Here is a 16,086-nt window from a genome sequence, read left to right as displayed (position 1 = left end):
TGGAAACCAAATACGCTTAAATTAGGCTAAGATACGAGCGGCGTAAGTCTCCTACGCCGTCGTATCTTAGGGTGCAATTTTTCCGCTGGCCGCTAGGTGGCGCTTCCGTTGAGTTCGGCGTACAATATGTAAATGACTAGATACGCCGATTCACGAACGTACGTGCGCCCGGCGCATTTTTTTTATGTATGGCTTTTTCCGGCGTAAAGTTATTCCAACAAAAAGCTGGCCTAGCCAATGTTAAGTATGGCCGTCGTTCCCGCGTCGAAATTTGAAAATTTTACGTTGTTTGCGTAAGTCGTCCGTGAATGGGGCTGGACGTAATTTACGTTCACGTCGAAACCAATACGTCCTTGCAGCGTATTTTGGAGCAATGCACACTGGGATATGTACACGGACGGCGCATGTGTCGTTCGTAAAAAACGTCAATCACGTCGGGTCACCAAACATTTACATAAAACACGCCCCCCCATCCTCATTTGAATTAGGCGCGCTTACGCCGGCCCCATTTACGCTACGCCGCCGTAGTAAGTTAGGAGGCAAGTGCTTTGTGAATACAGTACTTGCCTCTCTGAGTTAAGGCGCCGTATCGTAAATACGATACGCTACGCCACCTTAAAGATACGCGCCCCTACCTGAATCTAGCTAAAAGACTTAAAATTTCTACCAAGTTTTTTTTTTCCTCTGAGGAGATGTTGCTGTTTTTTAAATTCTGTGTCCCCCGGAAAGGAAGTGAGAAGAAATCGCCCCAAAAGTAACACATAATAAGGGGAAACTGCACAATATACAGTGCCTTGAAAAAGTATTCATACCCCTTGACATTGTCCACATTTTGTCATGTTACAACCAAAAACATAAATGTATTTCATTGGGATTTTATGTGATAGAAAAACACAATCGGTACCAATCGCTCCTGTGTTCATTCATAACTAAAGCCTAGTAAACTGTGTTTAAACTATGAACTGTGAATCTATAGATAGAACATCCTGTTCATTCATTCTGCATCTGGATCTGTGTCCTCAATATTTCTTTGTCTCAAAAGTGAGACATCAGGAGTCATTTTAGCCCCCTAATATTTCACCAATGCAACGATCCCCCCACCGGATTAATAAAAAAGAATTGTAAAAAAGAATGAAAAAACATACTTAAAGAGGAAGTAAACCCTCTTAAAATCATTCAGAAAAAAAACCCCACCTGCAAGAGAAAGGCATAATGAGCCAGTATGCATAGCATACTAGCTATACTAGCTTATTATGTGGCACTTACCTGAAATCGAAGCCCCCAAAGTGCTCCTTGTTCCCCTCCGCTGGGACCACCACCATGTCCCCCTCGGAGCTTCTTCCAGGTATCGCCGCTCCGGCGCTGTGATTGGCCGGGGAGGCAATGGCGTCACTCCCGCGCATGCGCGTGGGACGGCACGATCAGGACCGGCACAATCCCGGCATGATCTCTTTCATAATCCCGGGATGCTCAGTGCGCCACACCGGTGCAGTGTTTTCTGAAAATATTTCTTGCACCTACAGGTAAACCTTAATCTAGGCTTACCTGTAGGTGCAAGTTGTCAAAGTGGGTTTACAACCACTTTAAGGGCGCATGTTCACAGGAATTCTGGCCGCATGAACTAGTGGTCTGTTTGTGCGGCTGGAGCCGCGTTCAAGGCCATACACCCGCACCCCCACCCCCACCCAGGATAGGCTGTCAGGTAGGCTGTATGGGGCTCCGTGATTTCTAACAGCAGCCTGAAGGTAGGGTTATGGGCAGGGGCGGACTGAGAACTCATGGGGCCCCTGGGCAATAGGAGATTATGGGTCCCCCAGGCAATAGATTATGGGGCCACACAGTATACACACAGACATACAGTATACATATACATATACAGTATAGACACAATATACACACACAGTGGGTCAGATCCTCAAAAGAGATACGGCGGAGTAACTGCTGTTACTCCGTCGTATCCCTGGTCCTAACTATGGAACTGATCCACAGACTTCCCATAGTTAGGACGAAGATCCAACATGTGTAATTGAATTACACTGTCGGATCTTAAGGATGCAATTCTAGGCCGGCCGCTAGGTGGCGAGGCCATTGCGGCCGGCGTAGAATATGCAAATGACCAGTTACGGCGATCCACGAACGCTCCGACGGGCCCGTCGCTCTAAATCTACGTCGTTTACGTCGAGTTCCGCCGCGTAAAACTAGGGCTAAGCCCTAGTTGTCTTAAGCAATGTTAAGTATGGCCGTCGTTCCCGCGTCGAATTTTAAATTCTACGTCGTTTGCGTAAGACGTCCGTGAATGGCGCTGGACGCCATTTACGTTAACGTCCAAGCAAATGACGTCGGAGCGACGTCAGTTAGCGCAATGCACGTCGGGTAATTTACCCGACGGAGCATGCGCAGTACGTCCGGCGCGGGAGCGCGCCTAATTTAATTGGGACTCGCCCATTTGAATAGGAACGCCTTGCGCCGGACTGATTTAAGTTACAGCGCCGCAAAATTCCAGGTAAGTGCTTTGTGGATCGGCACCTAACTTGGGAATTTTGCGGCGGAGTAACTTAAATCTGAAAAGTTATGTTGCGCCGCGGCTTTGTGGATTACCCCCATACAGTATACATACACAGTATACACACACAGTATACACACACAGTATGCACACACACACACACACAGAATACACACACAGTATACACACACACATACAATATACATACACAGTATACACACACAGACACACAGAATACAAACACAGTATACACACACAGACACAAAATATACACACACAGTATACACACACACACACACACACACACACACACAGAATATACATACAGTATACACACACAGTATACACACACACACACACACACACACACTATACATACACAGTATACACACACAGAATACACACACACACACACACACACTATACACACACACACACACAGTATACATACACAGTATACACACACACACAGTATACACACACAGACACACAGTATACACACACAGTATACATACACACAGAATACACACAGTAAACATACACACAGAATACACACACACAGTATATATACACACAGAATACACACACACAGTATATATACACACAGTATACACACACACAGAATACACACAGTAATCATACACACAGAATACACACACACAGTATATATACACACAGAATACACACACACAGTATATATACACACACATAATACACACACAGTATACACACACACAGTATACACACACACAGAATACACACAGTAATCATACACACAGAATACACACACACAGTAAACATACACACAGAATACACACACACAGTATATATACACACAGAATACACACACAGTATATATACACACAGAATACACACACAATATACATAAACACATACACACACAGTATACACACACAGTATACATAAACACAGAATACACACACACACACACTGAAAAGGTACTGGAGAGGCGGGGAAGCTATAATCTTGGGATTTTTTTTAAAACACAGATTTTTTCATACTGTCCCTGGTTTTACTGAGGCTGGCAAACCTAATGGGGGCCCCCTAGTGGCATGGGGCCCTCGGGCACTGCCCGAGTGCCCGAATGGTCAGCCCGCCCCTGGTTATGGGTACAACTACACAAGGACAATACAATGGAATCCCAGGTGAGCCTCAGTTGTAGGACTACCACCGTACAAGATCGGCCTTTCCCACCAGTAAGACAATTGCTCATACATGAGTCACTCTGAATAGAATTGATCTTTGGATATCGCCTATCTGATATGTAGAACACGTGTATTCTGGGAATATTAAACAGTTGGAAAGTGACAGCGTGTGATCCATGTCTACTTACACCAGTCTTCTCATCAAAGATTTTTATCCCTCCAAAGGAAACCGTTAGAAAGACTTTCTGTTTGTGTTCGCCTTTTGAACGCGCTCCTGCGGCAATACCCTGTAGAGAAAGAGAAGAGGAAACTTGGGGGTTACTGGGTCACCCTATTATTCCTCCTCACCCCTTTGAACTAATGAATATCAGTTAGAACTGGTAAGAGCAACGTTTGGAAGCGCACCTCTACCTCTGTGTACGTTTTCACTGTTAAATGCGGCATTAAAAATTCTTTGCGATTTTCACAAATATCATTGTTTTTCCACAGCTTTGTCCTCCATCCTCTAACACTTGACTCTTTTTTGAATTTTTTTAGAACAACTTCAATACCAGAAGTTTCGCCCCTTCCTGCCCAGGATAATTTTCAGCTTTCGGCGCTGTCGTACTATGAATGACAATTACGCGGTCATACAACACTGCACCCAAACTAAGGGCCAGATTCCCAGAAGAGATACGACGGCGTATCTCCTGATACGCCGTCGTATCTCTGTGTTCCGGCCGTCCTAACTATGCGCCTGATTCATAGAATCAGGTTCCGCATAGATAGCCCTAAGATCCGACAGGTGTAATTGAATTACACTGTCGGATCTTAAGGATGCAATTCTAGGCCGGCCGCCAGGTGGCGAGGCCATTGCGGCCGGCGTAGAATATGCAAATGACTAGTTACGGCGATTCCCGAACGTCCGCGCTGCCCGTCGATCTAACTTTACGTCGTTTCCGTCGAGTTACGCCGTGTAAAATTAGGGCTGAGCCCTAGGTGGTGTAAGCCATGTTAAGTATGGCCGTCGTTCCCGCGTCGATATTTAAAAAAAACACGTCGTTTGCGTAAGTCGTCCGTGAATGGCGTTGGACGCCATTTACGTTAACGTCTAAACAAATGACGTCCGTGCGACGTCATTTAGCGCAATGCACGTCGGGTAATTTACCCGACAGAGCATGCACAGTACGTTCGGCGCGGGAACGCGCCTAATTTAAATGGTGCCCGCCCTATTTGAATTGGGGCGGGCTTGCGCCAAGCGCATTTACGTTACACCGCCGCAAGTTTACAGGTAAGAGTTTTGAGAATCAGGCACTTATGCTGTAAACCTGCGGCGGTGTAACGTAAATCAGATGCGTTACGCTGCCGTGGAGCAACGTAATTGTATCTGAATCTGGCCCTAAATTATTATCATTTTCTTCCCACAAATAGAGCTTTCTTTTGGTGGTATTTGATCACCTCTGCGGTTTTTATTTTTTGCTAAACAAACTAACAAAATACAGAAATAAAAAAATAAAAAAAGTTTTTCTTTGTTTCAGTGATAACATTTTGTTTTCTCCTTCACTGACTGGCACAGATGAGGTGGCACTGATAAGGTGGCACTGATGAGTTGGTACTGATAAGGTGGCACTGATGGGCACTGATGAGTTGGCACTAATAAGGTGGCACTGATGAGTCGGTACTGATAAGGTGGCACTGATGGGCACTGATGAGGAGGCACCGATATGTGGATGAGCAAGTTTGGGGTGGAGGAACTTGACTGGCCTCAACCCAATAAAACACCTTTGGAATGAATCAGAGTGGAGACTGCGAGCCAGGCCTTCTCATCCCCATCAGCGTCTAACCTCACAAATGCCCTTCTGGAAGAATGGTCAAACATTCCCATAGACACACTCCTAAACCTTGTGGACGGCCTTCCCAGAAGAGTTGAAGCTGTTATAGCTGCCAAGGGTGGGACAACTCAATATTGAACCCTACGGACTAAAACTGGGATGACCCTTCCACCAAATGATTTGGACCATTGCATAGAGGTGAAGAGAGACCAGATCGTCTATGATCTAGGAGGACTGGAGCAATGTCATGATGTCACTTCTGGTCTAGGGCGGAAGTAAACAATATTTATTTTTTTAAATTAAAAGATGCTTTCAAAGGTAGAAATTTAGGGTCTTACAGACCCCAGATCTCTGTATAAAGAGGACCTGTTATCCCTCAGGGTCTAACCCAGGGGTGCCCAACCTTTTAAAGAGCGAGGGCCACCTAAGCAACTTGGTAACCGGTCGCGGGCCACAATGGCAGCCCACTCTACACTATAGAGCCCATTTTTTTTTTTGATCGGATTGGAGGTAGACGTCTGTAAACGGACACAAGTCCATTTACATCTGCTACTCCTTAGAGGTGAATTGGGGGTCCAATTGGTTCAGACTGACTGTGTGAAAGGGGCCTGTGGCTCAGTGCAGGTAACCCTCCGGTGCACTGCTCTGCACCTGCGGATCAGTTTGAAAGCACCCCAGTAACCACTACAGAACAACAGATATGCCCATATATATATATACACTGTGGCCCAGATTCAGAAAGAAGTTACGCTGGCGTATCTATTGATACGCCGCGTAACTTCTAGGATGCGCCGGCGTATCTTCTTTCTGTATTCAGAAAACAAGATACGCCGGAATTTTGCTAAGATCCGACTGGCGTAAGCCTCTTATGCCGTCGTATCTTAGTTGCATATTTACGCTGGCCGCTAGGTGGCGCTTCCGTAGATTTACGTGAGGAATATGCAAATTAGGTAGATACGCCGATTCACAAACGTACGTACGCCCGGCGCATTTTTTTGCGTAGTTTACGTAAGGCTTTTTCCGGCGTAAAGTTACCCCTCATAAAGCAGGGGTAAGTCATGTTAGGTATGGACGTCGGAAACGTACGAACAGCGTCGTATTTTACGTCGTTTGTGTAAGTCGTCCGTGAATGGGGCTGTACGTACGTTACGTTCACGTCGAAAGCATTGACTATTTGCGGTGTAATTGGGAGCATGCACACTGGGATACGTCCACGGACGGCGCATGCGCCGTTCGAAAACAGCGTCAATTACGTGGGGTCATGATAGTTTAACATAAAACACGCCCACTACCAGCCAAATTTGAATTAGGCGGGCTTACGCCGACACATTTACACTACGCCGCCGTAACTTAGGGCACAAGTTCTTTCTGAATACGGAACTTGCGCCCTAAGTTACGGCGGCGTAGTGTATCTGAGATACGATACGCCCGCCGATAGATACGATAATGTATCTGAATCTGGCCCTGTGATTTTAGTAATAAACTTACCTTTGAAGTGGAGGTCCACGCTAAAAAAAAAAAATAGCCAAAAAGGCTCCAAAAAATATATATTTTTTTATACTTACCAGAAATGGCTGTTGCTAGGCAGATCGTCCTAATCTGCCACTTCCTATTCCGTTGTGATCCTCTCTCTTCTCCTCCTCACGTTGCCTCCTGGGAAATGGGGCGCGCTGTCTGAGAACTGTGTGTGTCCCAGAGGACAGCTGCCCATTCAAAAAGCGCAGTGCGACTCGTGCATGCGCAGTAGGAAACGGGCAGTGAAGCTGCAAGGCTTCACTGCCTGTTTCCCTTAGTGAGGATGGCGGCGCCGGCACACGATCCGGAGGATGGATCGGGCTCGGGCGGCCGACAGCGTGGGCACCCTGGACAAGTAAGTGTCCTTATTAAAAGTCAGCAGCTACAGTGTTTGTAGCTGCTGACTTTTAATATTTTTTCCCCAGTTGGACCTCCGCTTTATTAACCGTATTCTATTCTATTCCATCTCAGAGCAGGAGGTCGCGAGCCACATCAGAGTGTTCCGCGGGCCACTGGTTGGGCACCCCTGCTCTAACCTCACAAATGCCCTTCTGGAAGAATGGTCAAACATCCCCATAGACACCCTCCTAAACCTTGTGGACGGCCTTCCCAGAGGAGTTGAAGCTGTTATAGCTGCAGTGGGCGGGGCCAACTCAGTATTGAAGACTGGGATGCCATTAAAGTTCATGTGCGAGAAAAGTCAGGTGTCCCAATACTTTTGGTAAAATAGTGTATGTAACGGAACCCCAAATGGGACAGGGGTTAACGCCGTTTAAGATATTACATTCCGAACCCAAGACGGCTATCGACACTCCACAGTCAGGCAAACGAACCCCAATAACGAGACACACAGCTCTGTTTGAGGTTCCACACGAATAGACCCTTTTAATGAGAAAATCAGGCTCTTATATACAGTTTGGATCCTTCAGTAACCAAAATAAACAATGACTCAACTCCACCCACAACATCATACAATGGTTCCTAACGAACCCCCTCAATACACATCTTTTAGTCAGACATTCTGGCTCCAGCGCTGACGTAATTTACATGAGCTAATTAACTACAGCTGATGTCTCAGACACATGACCTTTAGACTGTCTGTTAACTTGCAATACACATTTATCATCAATAGACCTTCACACAATACAGTGTCAATTAGCACAAGCCACAATGACAGATCTTCAGGAGCCATCCTAGATTAATTTACATCATAACAGACGACATTAACACCTAACAGTATGGCCACAAAGCACTTACGCCGATGTATCTCGAGATACGCCGCGTAAGTGTAACTATGCGCCATCGTATCTGTGCGCCGTGCCCACAATCTGACATACGCCTAAAAATAGGCTTCCTACGACCGACGTAACTTGCCTACGCCGTCGTATCGTTGGCGCATATTTACGCTGGTCGCATTTTTCGCTCCCATTGATTTTCTATGCACATATGCAAATGAGGCAGATACGCCGATTCACGAACGTAGTTGCGCCCGGCGCATAATATACGCGGTTTGCGTAAGTCGTACGTCCGGCGTAAAGTTATTCCCCATATAGGAGGCGCAACTCATGCAAAGGTATGGACCAGGGAACACAAGCCGTCGTATCTTTTGTCGTTTATGTTGTACGTGTTCACGTCGTAGGCAGTGATCCGTCGTATCTAAGGGAGTAGTTCCGACGTGATTCTGAGCATGCGCACTGGGATGCGCCCACGGGATGGCGCATGCGCCGTTCATTTTAAGTACTTCTATGGCGCTTGGCCCATCATTTGCATGGGGTCACGCCTCATTAGCATGGCTCACGCCCACTTCCACCTACGCTGGCTTACGCCGAGGAAACCCAGCGTATCTTTAAGGCCCCGTACACACGACCAAACATGTATGCTGAAACTGGTCCGCGGGCCAGTTTCAGCATACATGTTCGGTCGTGTGTGGGCGCGAGCGGGCCGAATTCCAGCAAACATTTGCCCGCCGGGCCTTTTCCCAGCAGACAAATATTCCTGGACGTGTTTTAAAACCGTCCGCTGGAATCCTGCCCGCTCGGACATGTACGGTCGTCAGTACAGACCTACCGTACATGTCCAGGCGCCCGCATGCGTGGAAGCCTTTAAATGGCAGGCCCGCCCACGTCTCCGCGTCATCGCCGCGTCATCGTCGCGGCGACGACGCGGACACGCCCCGCGTATTGTTTACGCGCGGACTTCTGTACGATGGTGTGTACAACCATCATACAGAAGCCCTCTGGCAGACATGTATGGTGAAAACGGTCCGACGGACCGCTTTCACCATACATGTTTGTTCGTGTGTACCCGGCCTAAGAGCGAGTGGGAGCAAGTGCTTTGTGAATCCAGTGCTTGCCTCTATGTGCTGCGCCGGCGTAGCGTAAAAGAGATACGCTACGGCGGCATAAATATGCGCCGATGTATGTGAATCCGGGCCTATGTGTCCCCACATTGAATGAGTCACTCTTTCAATTAACCTGTTGAGTTCAGAATCAACAAACAGAAATGAGTTCTTTAACGATATCCTGGAATATATTGTGGATAATCATTACTGCCCCATCTCAGGTAGTCCAAGATATTCTGAATCCATTATTTCCTGACTCATACTTTGTAAGAGCTTCTGGGTTCCACGGGCCCTCCCGTTACAGTGTATATCTCTTTTCGCAGTTTATAATATCAGTTCTCCGCTGCGATTGGGCGACAACTGCGTTCTGCTACAGAGCCCTTTAGTGCAAGTCTAAATGGCGTTACGTCTCCCCGTTCTCTCTCCCCTTCCAGGGACCTATATGATATCTCTGAACCGGTAAATGCCAAAATTGGCTTCCTATGCCTCAGGAGCTTTTCTTCCATCCTCCTGGTGGAAGCACTAACGGCACGGAAAAGAGCCCTAATGTCTTGTGCAGCCTTTCGATAAGAGAGTGGGAATTATTAAAATTGAACAGAAAGGGCCGTGTCACACTGTTAGACATAAAAGCTGTTCTGCTTACTTACAAGACAAGAACATTAATCTAGCGGACCGCCCGGGCCTCGTCACCGTTTACTGGAGCTCAGATAAACCTCACACACTCCTCCTATTATAAAAAGGCATCAAACGTTTTGCGGACGCAGGGAATTTTTACCCCCCCCCCAAAGAAAAAAAAAAGACGGACGGTGGTTTTTTATTTTGCCAGCGGGTGACCGACACAAGTTGGTAAAGTGCAAAGAGACAGATTAAAACTCATTTATACCGCAGAGAATTCCCCGAGATGGCGAGAAAAAAAAAGGAGCCAATCAAGGAAATCATTTACAGAAAAGGAGAAAAAAAATAAAAATCCTTATGCAGAAAACAGGATGAAATATTTAGACTGCAACTATCAGCAAATCTGCAATCTGGGCAGAGCGTGAAGGAGAAGACGGAGAGAGCGGTGAAAGAGCGCCGATGATAAATCTGCAGACAGATTTGTGCTTACTATTTGAAAAAAACGGGCAGCAAATATTGTGTTTAAAGCTGAACGCCGGGCAATCAGATAAATACACAGACGAAACGCGTACAAGGGAGCTGCTTTACCGGCTAAAGGATTTGTGTTACTGTCCGGCCAGAGTTTACACTGCTCTGCCGCTACCAATAGGCAAGGTAGACGCCAGCCTAGAGCGCACATCAGTCAGGGGCACCATCAGGCTCATCTGATCTTCTCCCTCTGCTGCTCCCCCCGAGGCCCGATCTTCTCCACATCACAACGATAGAGCTGCAGCAAAGCTGTAGCAATGTAGCGCTTGTTATGTAGAGGCGATCGGGTTCCGGGGGAACATTGGAGCCACATTCTTCTTTCAAAGACTGACAGTGCAGAAAACTGATCACAATGCACAGCGGACCATCAGCACTGTCCTCAACCCGCCTCAACGTCCACTACCCTACGGACACTGTCCACTGCCCTACTGACACCGTCCACTGATCTACTGACACCGTCCACTGCCCTACTGACACCGTCCACTGCCCTACTGACACCATCCACTGATCTACTGACACCGTCCACTGCCCTACTGACACCGTCCACTGCCCTACTGACACCGTCCACTGCCCTACTGACACCGTCCACTACCCTACTGACACTGTTCACTGCCCTACTGACACCTTCCACTGCCCTACTGATACCGTCCACTGCCCCACTGACACCGTCCACTGCCCTACTGACACCGTCCCCTGCTCTACTGACACCGTCCCTTCCTCTACTGACACCGTCCACTGCTCTACTGACACCATCCACTGCTCTACTGACATGTCCACTGCTCTACTGACACCGTCCACTGCCCTTCTGACACTGTCCACTGCCCGTCGAGGGTGACAGCAGGTATAATTTTTTTTGCTGTTTCATGTAAACACCCCCTTCCGCTGCTTTGTTGCTTAACCACTTTAGCTCCAGAAGGTTTTACCCCCTTAGTTACAAGCGGTGACTGTCACAAGAGTTTTAAAAATAAAAAATAAATGTCCGGAACTCAGCTTTGAGGCCCTGGCTTCCAGGTTTGGAGTACATTTCGCATGAGGGGAGTGTAGGGTCAAGTCACCCGTCTGGCACGGACATTGATTAGTGGCAGAGAGGTTCCAAATGAGTAGTAAGGATAGGGACATGCCACCCTTCCTGGACACATCCCCAGTTGGGCACAGACCGGCCAAGCCGAATTATGCCCCTCAAGACCGACGCTGTGGGCGCACACCTGAGACCTGCTCTGCTACAAACCGCTGTTCCATTCTGTGAGTGTTCCCGGATGGGCGCCTTCCCGCCATGACCTTCTGGATGCCAGCCACTGTCCTAGAGCATGGGTCTCCAAACTTTCTAAGTGAAGCACCAGTTTACTGTTCTACAGACTTTAGGGGGTGGGACTGTGGCCAGTGGGAGGAAAAATTGCCCCAGCCTTAGTGCCCTATCATCACTGGAGGCTGGTGGTATATTTGTGCCACCCCCCCATCCCCCCCGCCAGTTGGTTGGGTCTCCTGCGACACCCCCCCCCCCTCCACGGTCAAAAACCCGCTTCCTGATTAGCCGGGAAGAGAATCAGTGTGAAAACAGTGAATAAGAACTGAATGAGGCCTCACCTTGAGTTTCATCATCGAGTCTTGACATAACTTGTCCCCTCTTGCGGCAGAAACCTCGTCGATTCCAATTAGTTTGGCTTTGTACCTGACGCCGTCCCCTTTAAACCTCTTTATCAATGTGGCTTCGCTGCGTTCTTGACCTAAAAAGGACACAAAAAAAAAAAAAAAAACCTTCAACAAAACACAAACCAACGCGGAGAGAGGGATCTTCCACCCCTTCGAGGAGAAAGAGCAGCACGACGATGAAATGTGGAGACAATATTTCTCAGCTCCTCGCTCAGGGCCAGACGCCGAGAACAAAGGTAAAGCGCGAGGTTCAGGAGAAAACAGCTTGTGAATTCCCTGAAATAAAACCGTGGTGCCATCTGCCACCGAGCAGAGAGTCTCTACAACACATATCACCCAACGCTTTTTTAATTACTTTGCATCTTTTTGTTTAAAAATTCTTGAGTTTCTTTCTCTATCATGAGAATCATGCTTATTGGTATCATATGACTATCGTACTATGGTGGGACCACAAGGCTTGGCGTGAGCTAATGTCCTGGAATTTGAAGTTTGATGGTGCTTGGGCATTTTTTCCAGTTTATTTTTGGTTTTATATTTTCATTATCCGGCCCTTTCCTTGTATGTTCTTACTAACATAAGTTTTTAAAAGGTTCCAGTGCTAATGCTAGATCTTTCCTAAATTATGTCACCAGTCTTTATAAAGTTGATAGGCTAAATTCTCAGTGATGTCACCGATCTCTAGTGAATGGATAGGCTGCATTCTCAGTGGTGTCACCAGTCTCTAGTGAATGGATAGGCTGCATTCTCAGTGAGGTCACCAGTCTCTAGTGAATGGATAGGCTGCATTCTCAGTGATGTCACTGGTCTCTAGTGAAGGGATAGGCTACATTCTCTGTGATGTCACCAGTCTCTAGTGAATGGATAGGCTGCATTCTCAGTGATGTCACCGATCTCTAGTGAATGGATAGGCTGCATTCTCAGTGGTGTCACCAGTCTCTAGTGAATGGATAAGCTCCATTCTCAGTGATGTCACCGGTCTCTAGTGAATGGATAGGCTCCATTCTCAGTGATGTCACCAGTCTCTAGTGAATGGATAGGCTGCATTCTCAGTGATGTCACTGGTCTCTAGTGAATGGATAGGCTGCATTCTCAGTGATGTCACCGGTCTCTAGTGAATGGATAGGCTGCATTCTCAGTCATGTCACTGGTCTCTAGTGAAGGGATAGGCTACATTCTCGGTGATGTTACCGGTCTCTAGTGAATGGATAGGCTGCATTCTCAGTGATGTCACCGGTCTCTAGTGAATGGATAGGCTGCATTCTCAGTGGTGTCACCAGTCTCTAGTGAAGGGATAGGCTACATTCTCGGTGATGTTACCGGTCTCTAGTGAATGGATAGGCTGCATTCTCAGTGATGTCACTGGTCTCTAGTGAATGGATAGGCTGCATTCTCGGTGATTTCACCGGTCTCTAGTGAATGGATAGGCTGCATTCTCAGTGATGTCACCGGTCTCTAGTGAAGGGATAGGCTACATTCTCGGTGATGTTACCGGTCTCTAGTGAATGGATAGGCTGCATTCTCAGTGATGTCACTGGTCTCTAGTGAATGGATAGGCTGCATTCTCGGTGATTTCACCGGTCTCTAGTGAATGGATAGGCTGCATTCTCAGTGATGTCACCGGTCTCTAGTGAATGGATAGGCTGCATTCTCGGTGATTTCACCGGTCTCTAGTGAATGGATAGGCTGCATTCTCAGTGATGTCACCGGTCTCTAGTGAATGGATAGGCTGCATTCTCAGTGATGTCACTGGTCTTTAGTGAACAAAAAATAATGGTATCATGTCATGTGATGGCATGAAATGAAAATCTGTGGCCTCTATAAGACTGCTCTTATCTGTGAATTCCCGTCTCTTATAATTTGGCTGGCTATCAAATTACAAATGGAACGAACTGAAAAGCTGGCAGCTTCATATACACCAACCTTACCCAGTACAACATGGACAGATTTTCTTTTTTTGTGTGTGTGTATATGAATTATATTTAGAGATTCTAAGGAGACAATGTATTCATTTTGCATGCCAGCATCCCAGATTTCTCTTTACATGTTGCTCGGTTTGCACTGTAACATATGGGCAAAGAAAAATAGAAGAGGTCTGGTAATGAAAAAATTGCACATCTATATCTTGGTAAAAAAACAACAAAAAAACAACAACATTGCACTGAGAAAAGCAAATGTACTTAAAAATCAAAAAAACAAATAAAATAATCGCACACTGTGCATTGGTGTTTGTAGAGATGCCGACTGACCCAGGTGCTGAAGGTCCAGCTGGGCAGATCATGCTTTCATGGTAGACCGCTCTTCTGTATTTCCAGATATAGCTACTCATAAAGGGTGGCTGAATTGTATCTGAAGCCCTCAGCTCATCAACTCCCCGAGGAGAGCTTAGAACTGTAACTTTAATCAGGAGTAGTGAGGTGGACTGCTAGAAACGGTGATGCTATAAACTCAGAAGTGAATAGGAATTTATAGCAAAAAAATCAGTAATCCCAAATAACAGAATAGCCATTCCGACCACATAAACCAGTCGTTTCAAAAAACTTTATTGCACGGTAGTGGAACCATACAACCCGTCAGTTCCTTCTTTATGCGATTCACCCCATCCCGGGGCTTATTTGTATATTTGTGATTCTACAATTAAGCCCTTCGGCAGGGGGAAAGCATCAGAATGAAGTAGAACTCCATTTAGGGAGCTAGCAAAGATTATGTTCAGATACGACCCCAGACCACAGGAGACCCCAGATGCTACACAGCTCTCAACTGATGGAGAAAACATTGAACATCCCCATGTTTAAAATTATTTCTATTTTGTAAGAGCCACTTCCTAAACCAGGGGTGCCCAACCAGTGGCCCTGGGGCCACATGTGGCCCGCGGAGCCCTCTGATGTGGCCCGCGACCTGCTGCTCAGCGTTGTGAATGAAGCTAGCAGAAGAGAAAGCAAGTGGCTGTTGAGTAGAGCCACATAAGACAATGCTTCCTGTATAGCACCAGCTCCTGTCACAGGCGGAGTCAGGGCTGGACTGGGACAAAAATTTGGCCCTGGACTTCATCCAGACTGGCCCACTTTGACAGGTCTCTCCCACAGAGGCCGGACAACTCCCGGCCACCCAAGCCTCCTCTCCCCCTTCACTAGCCACTAGCCGTTTTACTTTATTAGAGTAGAATGGCTGGTACTGGTACTCTTATAGGCAGTACCAGTTGGGAAGCTAGACATTATTTCTCCCGGGGCAAAGAATCAGTTTGGTGCCCCCCCCTTATGGGACAAGATTAGGCAGAAGTGAGAAACTTCCAGGCCACTGTCACTGAAGCGGCCCACTGAGCCATCGGCCCACCGGGAAACTCCCTGTAGTCCCAATGGCCAGTCCATCCCTGGGCGGAGTGATACCAAATATGAGCATATCAGTTTTGCAGTGGTTACTAAGCTGCTTTCAAACTGATCCGCAGCGCACCGCCTACCTCCAATCCGATCCGCTAAAAAAACCCAGAAGGGGATCTACCCATGCTCCTGGGTGGATAGGATCGAAGGGCCCATAGAGTAGAATGGGCTGTGTCCATGTCTGCTCTCCATGTGCAGTGGACACAGACCTGTCATCTGCCCCCACTCCACTAATTGTGGCCCACGACCAGTTACCAAATCACTTAAGTGGCCCTCGCTCTTCAAAAGGTTGGTCATCCCTGTCTCTAAACAGAACCCAACATCGTCTTTTATTTTCAAATCCTGGCAACCCTACTACTGCCCACAGCAGATCCCAACATTCATTTCCTAGCTTACACTGGCAGAATGAAGAAAAAAAGGATGTGCCCCCCATGCTATGGACAACCAACATATCTTCCATGATGACTATGGCTTGCTTTAAGGTCACAGTGAGGTACGTATGGCAGGCCACTCTTATGTTGACGTTCCAGCTGCCCAAAATCTTGATATTTGTTTAGATTCTAATATCTTGCCGTGGCCAACT

General features: G+C 47.1%; 1 protein-coding gene across 11 annotated transcripts in view; it reads right to left on the bottom strand.

Annotated features, from left to right (window-relative positions):
• DAB1 (DAB adaptor protein 1) overlaps positions 1-16,086 on the bottom strand; it is an 815,805-nt gene that overhangs the window by 162,132 nt on the left and 637,587 nt on the right. For all 11 annotated transcript variants that reach the window (XM_040360839.1, XM_040360848.1, XM_040360844.1 and 8 more), the window contains 2 exons: positions 12,064-12,203; positions 3,858-3,956 (listed from right to left, as the gene is read on the bottom strand). In XM_040360839.1, the coding sequence (XP_040216773.1) occupies positions 3,858-3,956; positions 12,064-12,203 (239 nt within the window). The remainder of the gene's footprint in view (positions 1-3,857; positions 3,957-12,063; positions 12,204-16,086) is intronic.

Source organism: Rana temporaria, chromosome 7 (genome assembly GCF_905171775.1).
Source record: "Rana temporaria chromosome 7, aRanTem1.1, whole genome shotgun sequence".
NCBI lineage: Eukaryota > Metazoa > Chordata > Amphibia > Anura > Ranidae > Rana > Rana temporaria.
Note: the sequence above shows the minus strand (reverse complement) of the source record. Positions and strands in the feature narration are given on the sequence as shown.